This window comes from Chiloscyllium plagiosum, unplaced genomic scaffold (genome assembly GCF_037043375.1).
Source record: "Chiloscyllium plagiosum isolate Xiang-an unplaced genomic scaffold, Cpla_swu_hap1 HiC_scaffold_15, whole genome shotgun sequence".
NCBI classification, from domain to species: Eukaryota; Metazoa; Chordata; class Chondrichthyes; order Orectolobiformes; family Hemiscylliidae; genus Chiloscyllium; species Chiloscyllium plagiosum.
In genome coordinates, this window is record NW_028270153.1 from 21,545,953 (window position 1) to 21,558,028 (window position 12,076).

The window sequence follows — 12,076 nt, forward strand, 5'->3', positions numbered from 1 at the left end:
TGCTCATGACACCTTGGCTACGAGAAAGACGACTCATTTATATCTACTGTTTCCTGTTACCTAGCCAAACTTTAATCTATGCCTCCCCAACTCTAACTTTCCACAATAACCTTTGATGTGGCCCCTTATGTTTCTAGAAGACATTTAATAAGGCATTTAACAACATATCCACAAGTTCCCCTTTATCCACAGCACGTGATGTAAAATGAAGAGTATGTAGGTTAGTTTGGTCTTAGAGTAGGCTAAAAGATCAGCACAGTATCAAGGGCCGAAGGGCATTTATTGTGCTGTTTTGTTTTAGGTAGAATTCAAGTAAGTTGGCTAAATATGATTTTTCTTCCTTAAACCATGTTGACCCTGCTTACTTACTCTGGCCCTCTCTAATCTTTCTATGTGAGTAAAGTTCTTATCTCTGGCGTCATTCTAACATATCTCTTCTGCATCCTTTATCATGTCCTTCGTAGTTTATGCCTTTGAGGCCTGGGATCCTATTTTTATTTTAAACCATTCCTATCAACTTGGTTTGTTATCTTCAAAAATTTCTGTTCATGGACCTCTAGCTCTTTTCGTGCACCCTTTCTAAATCTGCACTATTTAGTTAATGCCTGTTCACATACTTTCTTGCAAAATGCATCACTTCATTCCTTAACTGGTAATAATGGGCATCCTGTGCATTAATCAGAGGGTAGACTTCAACATTTTAGTTCCAGTTGTTTCATTTTACTATATTGTGGTTAGGTCCTGTATGACCTTTCACAGCATTATGACATCAACATATCTTCAGTTGATTCTGCAAGTTAATGTGCAGTATGTAGGTGTTACAGTGCTGAATAATTAATAATTAGAATAATAGCTACCTCAGAATGTGTTCAAATATTGTTATACAGCCTTCAAATTTGGAAAATGTTGTAAAGCAAAGTTACCATTGAACATTGTTTTTATATAGCTATATGAACAATCCAAGCCTTATCTTATTACTTAACTCGTTTATGCAACTTGTTTTGCAGATAAGTGCTTTAAACTTCCTTGGCTGAGCCCATCAAGTTGAGGGCTGGCGTGACTGCTCTGCCACTAGGACAGCCTTTATGATGTGAGTAATAAGACATAAAATGGAAATCTTTAAGATTATAATTAATTAGGATTATAATGTTAACAATAATATAAGTTATGAATTTGAGGGTGTGGAAATAATAATTAGTGTTAAAATATATTGTAGAGCAACAGTAATTTCTTTCTAAGTGATTTATTTTTCATGAGCCAGACTGTTTTTTTTTTCACAATGCTGATGTACAAGATTCAAAACAATTTCCACATGTATTTCTGAACATGAGTAAGGCAGGTTTAATTCCATTGCTTTTGTTTCTGTGATTTTTGAAATGAGGAATTTGCGCGTTTGGGAAAATTCAATCTTTAGTTCTATCTCTAGATTACCTGAACCTGTTTATAAACAGATATTATTTAAACTTCAGTTAATGTCGTAGGTGTACGATTCAGCCCAGCCTGTATTAGAATTATTGCATAAAAGTAACATGAGTTTTACAGGTTGAATAACAATTATCAAATAGATTGAGGAGAATTTTGACTGTGTAGTAAAATAGTTTTATATTAATGTAAATCAGCCATCCGTTTTACATGTCATTGTTTTGTTCTAAGAAAATCAATTGTTTCTTATTGAACACCATAATTTGCATGCTTAAAGTTCCATAGCTCAATGTAGTATCACTAATGAAATTTATATCAGTGAATAAAAATCACAGGATCTGGACTTCTGTTTGAAATTCTCATGTGTGCAACTGGTTTACTTTTAAGTTATACAGTCCACAAGTGGAGTTTCGTTTAGGACACGTAGGGAAGCTCCAAACAACATTAATGGATGCATTCTCCTTGGCAAAGCCTTTACCAATCCAAGACCACTTGCCAACCAATCAGAATACTCATCATACAGTTCGAGAAGATTAACGTTCAACATTTTAAAATTTCTAAATTTGTTGGAAAATACTGAACTTTTGAATTCATATTCAAAAGCGCAAGACAAAATGTTTTCTTTTGCAGCAATACTCCAGTTCTGTACTACTGCAGTTAACTGCATTGTGTGATACCGGATCAGGTTAGCATGAAAGAGTGCCCTCCCTAAACAGCCTTACTAACCAAGATAGATTTTGTCTGACATGCAGATTGTTACATGGTCATCATGTTAGACTTTTTTTAAATTCCAGATTTGTTTATTTATCTGGAATTTAAATTCTGTGGTCAAGTATGAACTCATGACTCTGGATCATTCATTCAATCCTGTAGATTGCTATCCTCTCTGGATAATTAGTCCATCCCTATATCATGACTGTTTACGTTATTGGTTGAATAATTGTCTGCCTCTGTCAGTTTGCTTATCGTCAGTATTTTGGTGGACTCTAGGCAAAGTTCAGTATTTTCCAGCACATTTAGAAATTTTAAAATGCTGAACATTAATCTTCTCAAATAAATGAATAGATATGAGCATTTTGTTTAATTTAGAGGTCATTTAAAGTTCAGAAGCCACCAGTGTTTGTTGATGTAATGCAATATGCCGCTGTGTATGAATATCCAGTAGGAAATTGCCAACATTTAGGTATGATTTAGTTGAATGCAATTAAAAATATTTTTATTGAACTTGAAGTACTGCAGTCAAATGTCCAGTTGTGCAAAATGGATGTAATTGTTTTGACTTAAACTCAAAATTCAGTGAAGAAGTTTCATATTTGTGTAACATTGCTATCTCAAACTTGTATTTTTAAAATTTATTTATTGATCAGTTGTGGGCATTGATGGCAAGGCCAGCACTTATTGCCCATTCCTAATTTTGCCTGAAAACAGTCACTTTCTTGAGAATGGAGTGCTTGCTAGACCTTTTCACAATGTAGTTAAATGTCAGCTACATTAGTTGTCACCATACGAGGTTAGTACAATAGAGTACCCTTCCTAAGGAACCTTAATAAATCAGATTTTTAAAATGTGAAACTCATGTTTTTAATCCATCATCTGAACATAATGGCTCCTTGCTTGATTATTATAACACAACCACTCTGCATTCTTGTATGCGTAGCCCTGTAGCTGAAAATTCATATGTGAATCTTGCAGGGGCAACTTTGCCAAAAATGCTTAATAGCAATTTAAATAAATGCCACAGCCAACTTTTTAAATTTACTTGTTTCCTGGAAATGTGTTTTGCTTTCTTTTGGTGCAGGGAGGAAGGAAAGTAGGCATTATCAGTTGGACTTTTAAATTAAGTGAAGCATTTTCAGATGTTTCAACATGCCTTGATATGAATGTATTTCTAAGTCGAAGCCAGCATTGTGAACCTTTTGTCATGTTATAAACGTGTATTTTAAGAAAAAGAAACAAATGTGTGGTTTACTATTGGCCTCATAAATATAATAGCAAATATTAGTGACATTTATTTTTAACTTTTTATTATGGAACTGTCATTACAAAAATGCATTTTGAAGAAAAAATGTTCCTGCTTAGCTATTAAAGCAACTACCTGCATTTATATTTTTTAAGAATTGTATTCACTTGTGGGACATTGGCACCGCTAGCTGATCAGCATTTATTGCTTGTCCATAATTCCTGCTGAGAAGGTGATGTTGAGCTGCCTTGAACTGCTGCAGTCCACATACTGTAGGTAGACACTCAAAGCCGTTAGAGAAGGAATTCCAGGATTTGGACCAAGCAACACTAAAGGAATGGGAATATATTTCTAAGTGCAGATAGTGAGTGGCTTGAAGGGTAACTTGCAGGTTCTGGTGTTCTGCCCTTGTCCTTTGAGGTGGAAATGGTTGTGAGTTTGGAAGGTGCTGTCTAAGAGTCTTTGGTGAATTTCTGCCGTGCATCTTGTAGGTACTACACACTGCTGCTACTAAGCATCGGTGGTGGAGAGAATAGATGTTTGTGGATGTGATACCTATCAAGCGAGCTATTTTTAAGCTTCTACTTTTGGAATTGCACCCATCCAGGCAAGTGGGGAGCATTCCATCATACTCTTGACTTGTGCCTTGTCATTGATGGACAGACTTCTGCTCTTGTAGCCACTGTATTTGTATGGCTAGTCCAGTAGGATTTCTGGTCAATGTCAACTCCCACGGGTGCTGATGATGCCATTGAATGACAAAGGTGAACGTTAGATTGTCTCTCTTATTGGTGATGGCCATTATCTGGTATTTGTGCTGTGTGATTGTTACTTTTCATTTTTCACCTGGATATTGACCAAGTCTTGTTGCATTTCAACATGGACTGCATCAATATCTGAGTTGTTGCAAATACTGCTGAGCATTCTGCAATCATCAGTGAACATCCCCACTTCTGATCTTTTGGAGGGAATGTCATTGATGAAGTAGTTGATGATGTTTGGACCTAGAACTACCTTGACAAACTCCCGCAGAAATGTCCTGGAGGTGAGATCACTGACCTCTATCAACCACAGCCATCTTACCATGTGCCCCGTGATTCCCACTGATTCCAGTTTTGCAAGGACTCCTTGATGTAACACATAGTCAAATGTGGTCTTGGTAGCAAGGGTTGTCACTCTCTCCTCACCTCTGGAATTTATCTTTTTTTTATTTGTTTGTCCATGTTTGAACCAAAGCTGTGATGAGGTCAGGAGCTTAGTGGCCCTGGCAGAGCCCTAGCTGGGTGTCAGTGAGTAGGTTGTTGCAAAGCCTATGCTGTTGATGATTCCTTCCAACACTTTATTGATTGAGAGTAGACTGATGGAACAGTAACTGGCTAAGTTGGATTTGTCCAACTTTTTGGGTAAAAGGAATTTTCACAATTTTCAAGTAAATGTTAATATTGCAACAAGTTCTAGAACACAAGTCTTCAATACTATTGCAGGAATGTTGTTAAGACCCATAGCCTTTGCAATATCCAGTGCCTCCAATTGTTTCTTGATATCATGTGGATTGAATTGAATTGGTTGAAGGCGGGCTTCTGTGATGCTGAGGTGGGGGGAGAGAATCTCTGGAGGAAGCCAAGATGGATCATCCACTTAACACTTCCGGCTGAAGATTTTTAGCCTTGTCTTTTGCACTGGACTGTTCACTCGTTGAAGCTGGGGATATTTGGGGAGCCATTTTCTCCAGTGAGTTGCTTAATTCCACACTACTGTTCACAACTGGATGTGGCAGGACTGCAAAGGATCTGATCCATTGGTTGTTGGATTATATTAGATCTGTTTATCACTTGCTGCTTGGTATGTAAGTAGTCCTCTCTGGTAGCATCACCAGGTTGACGCCTCATTTTGAGGTATCCCCTACTGCACACTCCACTGATTCCCTGACTTATTAGTAATGGTAGGGAGTTGGAAAAGGATGCAAGCCGTGAGGTTGCAGATTGTGTTGTGGCATGAATCTGCTGCTGTTGATGGTCCACAGAGCATCATGGATGCCCAGTTTTGAGTAACTAGGTCTGTTTGAAGTCTGCCCATTTAGCACGATAAGAGCCTCCATTGTGTTGTGTTGCACTATTCTCAATGTGAAGTGAGGACTCTGTCTCCACAAGGACTGTGTAGGCATTGGTCACTGTCATTGATACTGTCATGAACAGATGTATTTTCAGCAGACCGATTTGGTGAGATTGAAATCAAGTATGTTTTTCCCTCTTGTTGGTTTCTTCACTACCTGCAACAAACATAGTCCAGCAGCTATGTCCTTTAGGACTTGACCACTCTGTCAGTATTGCTGTTGCTAAGCCACTCTTGGTGTGGACATTGAAATCCTCACCCAGAATACATTTTGCACCCTTGTCACCCTCGGTGCTTCTTCCAAGTGTTGTTTAACGTGGCGGTGTACTGATTCATTGGCTGAGGGAGGATGGTATATGGTGTTAAGCAGGAAATTTCCTTGTCCATGGTTAACCTGATTCATGCGATTTCTTATGTCTGGAATCAATGTAGAAGACTCCTATGGCAACTCCCACCTGACTATATACCACTGTGCTATCACCAATGCTGACCTTCTAGTGAGGCAAGCTATATCCAGGGATGGTGATTGTGATGTCTGGAATATTATAAGGTATTATTTCATGAGTATGTTTGCCTGTTACTAGGCTAATCTGTGAGACAGTGCTCCCAATTTTGGCACTAGCCCCCAGATGTTAATTAGGAGAACTTTGCTAGGTTGATAGAGCTGTTTTTGCCATTGTTGTTTCCAGTGCTTAGGTCGATGTCAGGCGGTTCATCTGGTTTAATTTCTTTATTGAGACTTTGTCGTGACTGGTACAATGATTGATTGATGCTGGTTTGCTAGGCCATATCTGAGGAAGTTGACTTAACCACACTGTTATGGATCTAGAGTTACATGTAGGACAAACCAGGTGAGAACAATATTAGAGCTTAAAAATGTGTTGCTGGAAAAGCGCAGCAGGTCAGGCAGCATCAAAGGAACAGGAGAATCAATGTTTCAGGCATAAGCCCTTCTTCAGGAATGAGGAGGGTGTGCCAAGCAGGCTAAGATAAAAGGTAGGGAGGAGGGACTTGGGGGAGGGGTGTTGGAAATATGAGGTTAAGGTGAGGGTGATAGGCGGGAGAGGGGGTGGGGGCGGAGAGGTCGGGAAGAAGATTGCAGGTCAAGAAGGCGGTGCTGAGTCTGAGGGTTGGGACTGAGAAAAGGTGGGGGGAGGGGAAATGAGAAAGCTGGCCATGCGGGGTCAGTCCGTAGACAGGTGCTGAGGAAGGAGATATGGCTGTGGTAGCAAGTCTGTTTGAGGATGTGGCTGAAGAGCTTCAGGGCAGAGGAGATGACCTGGGGGGTGCAGTGAAAGAGGGACTCACTGAGATCCTTGTAGAGGGAGGAGGAGAGCTTCTTCAAGGAAGGCATCCTTGCAAGAGGATTCGCAGTAGGTTAAAATCAACTAGGAGAAGGTGAGGACTGCAGAGAAAAGCTTCAGGGCAGAGGAGATGACCCTACCTTTTATCTTAGCCTGCTTGGCACACCCTCCTCATTCCTGAAGGGCTTATGCCCGAAACGTTGATTCTCCTGTTCCTTTGATGCTGCCTGACCTGCTGCGCTTTTCCAGCAACACATTTTTAAGCTCTGATCTCCAGCATCTGCAGTCCTCACTTTCTCCTGAGAACAATATTAGTCAACCAGATAGGTTTTTCCAGCAATCAGCGATGGTTTCATGGTCATCATTAGATTTTTAATTCCAGATGTTTGTTGAATTCAAGTTCCACCATCTCGAATGATGGGATATGAGAATATTAGCTGAGTTTCTAGATTAATAGTCTAGCAATAGTACTACTGGGCCATCATTAACATTGTAAAACTAGGGACTGCTATCAAAGTTTGACATTGAGATAATTTGACTGGTGACCAAAAGCTTGATTAAACTCTGAATAATATGGTCTGTGTGATTAGAGCAAGGATTTTCAACCCTTTTTACTTCTGCGGATCCCCCTATATAACAATCAATGAACATATGTAACATGGTAAAAGTATTTTTATGTATAAAAATGATTAATTATGCAGTTAAATATTACTTAGGTTTTACTTGATAAATTTATTGTTGGTCCTGGTCATTAATTGTGGCATGATACCAAATTGGGGCACAGATGAGGGGTTTGGTGAAATGTCACAGGTGTGAGCTAATTCCAATTGTGCGTGCATGAACAGCCATGGTCAGTTAAAGGACTTTGGCTGAATATACTTCTTGTGGCACTGAAGCGTGATTTTGAAATGTCACTTGAGATGTAGTTAGATTACATGATGCCTGCATTCTCTACCTTCTATGGTTATTTTTGGCAGTCCCCTGGAAACCTCCTCAAGGATTTCAAGTGATTGGATACCTGGTTTAAAAATGATGTTCTCGAATGTTTGATTAGTCAGATCCCAGCAATATTGATCATGAGTTTTTCAAACAATCACCTGGTTGAAATGTGCTGAGTATTAGTCAGGGAAGATTGTTGATTTTACAGATTTTATACTGATATCTTTCACAGAACTCTTTCAAATCAATGTATCTACTAAATAACTGGATGAGTAATCCCATGGTAGCATTAAAATGGATTTTTCCTTGAGGTTTGACTATGAACATTCTTAGTTTTCCTTTTATGAAGACTTGAGCCTTTCTTCATTGAATTCACAATTGTATTTTAAAGCTTGATGGTGAAAAATAAATGAAGTTTCACTTCAGATTAGAAGCTTACTGCAAATATAATGGAACTTTCTGAAAACAGTGCAAGTGTTCTACTTGAAACAGGCTGAGGCTGCCTCAGTCCAGTTCCTAGTAAGCTTGCACCAATGAGAATGTGTATAGGGTATAAGCAGGCAGAGAGAGTTAAGCTCTGAGTTTTGTGAAATGAGTGGTTCAGCTGAGCATGACTCCGATCAGGTACAAACTAACAGTTAACAATGGGGTGCTGGAGGCAAGGGTAATGGGTTAACAATGTGGAAAAGCATTCATTATGTAGAGCCATTTAACAAGATGAGGTAGCATTCAGTATGTGAGGTCAGTTTAACAAGGTGAAAAGTATTCATTATGTGAAGCCAGTTATTCATTGCATAACAGCAGATAGTTTAATGTTTACTGTTGATGCTTGCTGATTGTAACAGTCACTCAGTTAATATTTATGTTGCCTTATCTGGCTGCTCCTCCCTGTAAAATGACTATTTAGTTAATTGAGGAACTGCTGTTCCAGAGAAGATTGTGAACTCCTGTCCCTGTGCACATGGGTGATCATTCTCTCTCTGTACAGGGCCTGGAATAACAACGAAGGAGGTAAAACTGTACTGTGTCTCTGAGTGTTTGGCTTAGATTGAGGGGGGAAATGGAATGACACCAATATCTCAAGTTCTTATATAATTTCATTCCAATTGTTCTTTCAATCTGTCATAAGATGGGTGACAAAATAATAGATTTGTACAGTAACAGATACTGTTTGGTGTTGTACATTTTTTTGAAAAATGAGGACCTTTACTCATCAATCTAGCTGGGTATCTGGCTGTGCCATGCTTTAGCCTGAAATGGGAAAAGCCACTTTCCCCAAGAATGAATATTTCGTATCGATCAATGAAAAACCTGCAATACTTCTGACTGGTTTTGTTTCATATCAAGAAACAGTAGTAGGTGATTTACTATTAAAACTTGTTGAGTGGAGAGTCACCACTTCCAATTCACCTTTTTTATAAAACATTTTTGCTAGGCTAACATTCTACTGCTGTACACCCAGCCTTTCAATCAATGTAAATTGAATTGAATTTATTGTCATGTATACCGAGGCACAGTGAAAAGCTTTGTCTTGCGAGCAATGCAGGCAGATCAGAGTTAAGTCGCATAGATAAGTAAATAATAGGTAAACAGTGGCAAAAACAAAAACACAGGCACAGGCGAATGTTAAGAGTTTGAGTCCATTCGGTATGCTAACAACAGTAGGGCAGAAACTGTGACGAAACTGGCTAGAGTGTGTGTTTAGGCTTATGTACCTTCTCCCTGATGGTAGAGGTTGTAGATAATCTAAATTCTTGTAGTGCTTCCCAATTGGAGATGGGAAAAATTTAAAAATGTAATGACTTTAATGTTTATTAATAGCTGGCTAGTAGTCCTGATTTCAATTTGTAATGTGTTTTTTTTTGTTTTTAGGTAGTTGAACATAGAAAATCAGATCAAGAAACTGTACTGTCTAAAGAGAACAATGTGCTAAAGTGCCTTCATTAGAAAAGAAACAAGAGTTTTAATTTGCTTTCAAAGGGAGGATGAATAGTGAGGAAGAGTTTTATGATGCTGTTACAGGCAAGTATCTGGAGTGTAATTTGACAATCGCATCCTGTACTTTTTTGATACTTGTTTTAAACATACTTAATCAGTGTTTCTCATAGAGGAATGAAAATCAAGCTGTCAAAAGCTGTTTATGTTCTATTCCAGGTTTTCAGGCAATAGCATACTGTACCTTTTTTTTTGCCACAAGGCTCAGTTCCTCATTCCAGTTACGAAGACAACTTCTAGAGCATCTTCAGAAGCCTCCAAAATGATATTAATACTCTAATATTATTGATGCATATGCTATAGTTAGAAGTATCTATCTCTCAGTAATTTGAATATGTATATAAAGAGTCTCTAATTAGGGATAGGGAGTAAGTCTCATGGTAAGAGACTTACTGTATTGGAAAATATTGATGCATAATCCCTATGAGTGAAAGATCACATGCATGCATCACTTTCTAGGCGATAGTATGTTAGTTGTAGAGTAGATTACATATATTGTATTTTATGTAATCTGTTCCTAATTGGTTGATTCACAATTATTATGGTGCAGAAGATGATCATTCGACACATTGTATGTATCAGCTTTCAATTGAGCATCATAATTTGGTGCTGACGTGAAAATATATTTGAGGCTTGTTACACCTGAATGTGGTTACTTCACAGGCCAAAATCAATAACTAACAGACTCAATTAATTGAGGCATGAAAACAGACTGTTGGAGAAACTAAGCAGATCTGGCAACATGTTTGGACAGCGAAAAGCACTCAATATTTTGTGTACATTATGCCTTCTTCCGAACAGAATGACTGCTAAAGAAGGGTTATAACAATCTCTGAAGATTAATATAAAAATAAAGATGGTCTCAAGGCCTTCTACTTCATCCTGGAAAGAAGGCTTGAACCATTCCATCCACTACCGCCCTTTCTTTCCTCACTTTGATCAATTTGTACTTTTAACTCCTCACTTTCTTTAAGTGAAAAGTATGACAATGGATACCCGTATGGGCCTCAGTCTTGCCTGTTTCTTTGTGGCATACAATCTTACTCTGACCCCTCCACTCACTTATTTCTCGAGTGCATTGATGACATTATTGGTACTGCTTCCCTCTGTTGTTTGGAATTGGAAAAATTTAGCAATTTCGCTTTTAATTTCCATCCTGCCCTCAATCTTCAGCTGGTCCATCTCGACGACTCTCTTCCTTTCTTCAGCGTATCTGTTTCCATTTCTGGGGATAGGCTGGCCATTGATACAAACCCTCTGACTCCTACAGTTGCCTCAAATATAGTGGGATGCCTTCAAAAATGAGATAGCTTGAGTCTAGAGGCAGTATGTTCCTATTAGTGGGAAGGGCAAGGTGTAGGGAATATGGCTTGACCAGAAAAGTTGAGGCTCTGCTCAAGGGAAAAGGAGGCATGTGGCAGGTATAAACAGCTGGGATTGAATTAATCTGTCGTGGAGTTTAAGGGCAGTAGGAGTACAGTGGGAGGAACCAAGAGTGCAAAGACAGATAGCTTTGGCAAATGGAGTTAAGGAGAATCCAAAGAGATTCCACAAATATATTAAGGGCAAATGAATAACTAGCGAGAGATCAACAAGGCTGTCTATGCATGGAATTGCAGGAGCTGAATGAGATACTAAAGGATTATTTTGCATCAGTATTTATTGTTTTGAAGGACATGGAATCCAGAGAGCTTGGCAAAATAAATAATGACATCTTGAAAAGTGTCCATATTTACAGAGTAGGAGCTGCTGGACATCATACAATGTGTAAAGGTGGATAAATCCCCAGGACCTGATCAAGTATATCCCAGAACTTTGTGGGAAGTTCAGGAAGTGATTGCTGGGCCTTTTGCGAGATATTTGTATCATTATTAGCCACAAATGAGGGGCAGGGAGACTGGAGGTTGGCAAATGTGGTGCCATTATTTAAGAAAGTTGGTAAGGAAAAACCAGGGAACCATAGAATCAAAGGCTGGTGAACCTGATGTCAGTGGTGGATAAGTTGTGGATCTACATGTATTCCAGAGGGCTAGGATTGATAATGGAAAGTCAGCATGGCTTTGTGTGGGAAATTGTGTCTTACTAATCTGAATGTGTGTTGAAGAAGTGACACAGATTAATGAAGGCAGAGCAGGGGATATTATCTATACAGACTTCAGCAAGGTGCTCAACAAGATTCCACATGGTTAGATGGGTTAGCAAGGTGGAATCCAGATGAGCTGGATACAAAATTGGCTTGAAGGCAGGAGACAGTGTGGTAGTGAAGGGTTCCTTTTCTTAGTATAGACATATGACCAGCAGTGTGCCTCAAGGGTCAGTGTTGGGTCTATTACTTTGGGTCTAT

At 38.9% G+C, this 12,076-nt stretch overlaps 1 protein-coding gene across 3 annotated transcripts in view; it reads left to right on the forward strand.

Annotated features, from left to right (window-relative positions):
* The window catches only part of LOC122560215 (oxysterol-binding protein-related protein 2), a 72,737-nt gene that overhangs the window by 23,587 nt on the left and 37,074 nt on the right, over positions 1 to 12,076 (forward strand). For all 3 annotated transcript variants that reach the window (XM_043710639.2, XM_043710638.2, XM_087994806.1), the window contains exons 2-3: positions 1,008 to 1,090; positions 9,610 to 9,759. In XM_043710639.2, coding sequence (XP_043566574.1) covers positions 9,723 to 9,759 — 37 coding nt within the window. In that variant the 5' untranslated portion in view covers positions 1,008 to 1,090; positions 9,610 to 9,722. The remainder of the gene's footprint in view (positions 1 to 1,007; positions 1,091 to 9,609; positions 9,760 to 12,076) is intronic.